This window comes from Impatiens glandulifera, chromosome 4 (assembly GCF_907164915.1).
Source record: "Impatiens glandulifera chromosome 4, dImpGla2.1, whole genome shotgun sequence".
Lineage (NCBI taxonomy): Eukaryota > Viridiplantae > Streptophyta > Magnoliopsida > Ericales > Balsaminaceae > Impatiens > Impatiens glandulifera.
Window position 1 is genome coordinate 52,080,804 of NC_061865.1, and position 2,360 is coordinate 52,083,163.

At 31.6% G+C, this 2,360-nt stretch overlaps 1 protein-coding gene across 1 annotated transcript; it reads left to right on the forward strand.

The window, feature by feature from the left end:
• Positions 1 to 367: 367 nt before the first annotated feature.
• Positions 368 to 2,360, forward strand: LOC124935356 (probable inactive receptor kinase At1g48480). The gene is made up of 2 exons (XM_047475792.1): positions 368 to 680; positions 1,786 to 2,360. Exons 1-2 carry the CDS (start codon positions 368 to 370, stop codon positions 2,358 to 2,360), a joined length of 888 nt encoding a protein of 295 aa, XP_047331748.1.

Genomic DNA, 2,360 nt, shown 5'->3' on the forward strand with positions numbered 1-2,360 from the left:
ATAGATGAAGGGAAAAGAAGGAAAATATTGAATTTTAAATAAAAATTCCAAAAATCCTAATATCAAACAAGCTCTAGATTAATATTTTTTATTTTATGTATATATTATTTATAAATGTTAAAATGAAGGATAATTTCAAATAAACACAATATTCATATGAGTTAGTTGACTTATTGCATTTTAAATTATGATAACTTATATAGAACCAAACACGACCTTAACTTTGAAAGTTCTTCATATGGTTTAGTTGACTTATTACATTCCAACAATTTAAAAGAAAGAACACGATCCAAGATCAAAACTTGTACACACATCTGAATACCTAATCCCTCTATCTCTCATCTGAGTTTCTTCAATTGATGCGAAAATGGCGAAAAGTTGTTCGGTGAAGATGATCGGATTCGAGGAGGTGATGAATTCTCCTGGAAAAGTGCTTGGAAGAGGAAACTTTGGGACAACTTACAGAGCAGTTTTAGGGACATGGAATGGGTTTGTTGTGGCTGCAAAGATGCTAAGAGATGATTGTGTTCATGAAAATGAATTTAGAGAAAGAGTGGAGAGGATGGGGAAGATGATTCATGAGAATCTTCTTCCTCTTACAGCTTATTCTCATGGAATGAACAGATGGCTTCTCTTGTTTGAGTATATGCCTAATGGAAGCGTTTGTGATCATTTGCATGGTATGTTAATATAACTTCATCTTTCTTTAATTCTCCTTAATTTTTGTTTGGTTTAGATTGATTACAAAGTAAGATGTAGTTTGAATAGATACAAGTTTAATCAAGTTAATCCACTAGGGTAGTAGGGTCTTACCTAAGAAATCATAAGAAATCATATGTTTAAGGTTCGATTCTTGTTAAAATAATATGATTAAACGGGCACAGTGACTATAGGGATTTTGATAGTCACGGGTCACAAAAAAAGTATCAAGGTAGAATAGAAAATATCAAATGAGAATTTAAAACAATGTTGAATTCATCGAGGATAAGATTAACGTTGTAAAAAGATCATAGCCTGACATGAATCTTGAAGCCCTCGCCTTGATTAGAATTTTAGTCTTTCATTTAGATAGTTAATTAAAAGTTAGGTTAATTTAAAAGGAAATTTGTAGAAATATACTCATATAACTTTCTTACTTAAGAAATCATAGATTTCAGGTTCAATTCTCATTAAAAAAAATAATAATATGAATAATCGGGATCTTGTTCTTATAAATTTTGATAGTCACCAGATTCAAAAAAATACCAAGGTAGATTAGAAAATATCAAATGAGAATATAAAACAATGTTGAAATCATGAAAGATAAGGTTAAAGTTGTCAAAAGAACCTAGCTCAAAATGAATCTCGAAGCCCTCGCCTTGATACGAATTTTAGTAATTCTTTTTAATAGTTATAAAATAAGGTTAATTTAAAATAAAATAAGTAGAATTAACATAAAGAAATATTAGTAGCAACAAATTTAATTAAATTAGAATGATCAAATGAGCTTATCTACACATTTAAGGTTGTTAACATGATGTTTTGTCTATTTTTTTTTTTGTTATTTTTTACTTTTACTTAATTTGTGGCTTCTCATGACTTGCATACTTTTTGTAGACAAATAAAAAAATAAATCTCATTTTTTTTAAACATCAAATTGCCATGAAAAGAACCATGGATTTGGAAACCCTTGCCCTCTTGATTTGGTTTTTAGTTTTTCTTTTGTGGAAATAACCAAAATAAATAACATTTTGAGATATGTTTTCCTTGACTAACAATTAGTTTTTAATGTTAATGTTTATAAAGGGAATGAAGATGCAGATATAAATCCTCTTCCTCTTAGTTGGGAAGTTCGAAGTAGAATTGCCTACAAAGTTGCTAGGGCAATAGAATACCTTCATTCTCAAGGCCCTGATTTTTGTCATGGTAATCTTAAGTCGTCTAACATATTCCTCACTCGAATATACGAGGCTAAGGTCTCGGAGTATGGTATAGGTCATCTTATCTCCCCAGTGACTAAGGCCTATCATATTTGGGGTTGTTCTGCTCCGGAGATGAAAAATGCTCGTGATATCTCTCAAAAGACCGATGTCTATAGTTTCGGAGTTTTGCTCTTGGAACTATTGTCCGGTTTGGCTCCACTTTTTGCCCTTATGAATAAGAAAGGTGTGGACTTGCCAAAGTGGGTGAGGTCCATTGTCACTGACAAGCCTAGTTTTGTTGTGTTTGATCAAAGATTGCCTAAGAGTAAACTAGTGGAGGATCAAATGGTTCAAATGTTACAACTCGGTATTTATTGTACATTCCAATCTCCAAACAAGCGGCCATCGATGAAAATCTTGGCGGAAAAGATCAAAGACATTTGTCAATTCACCTCATGA

Bases quoted from the DNA above. Each gene is read 5' to 3' on its own strand.
- LOC124935356 (XM_047475792.1), top strand. From the start codon at position 368: ATGGCGAAAAGTTGTTCGGTGAAGATGATCGGATTCGAGGAGGTGATG. The intron at 681-1,785 runs GTATGTTAATAT...ATGTTTATAAAG, and splicing joins CGTTTGTGATCATTTGCATG to GGAATGAAGATGCAGATATA.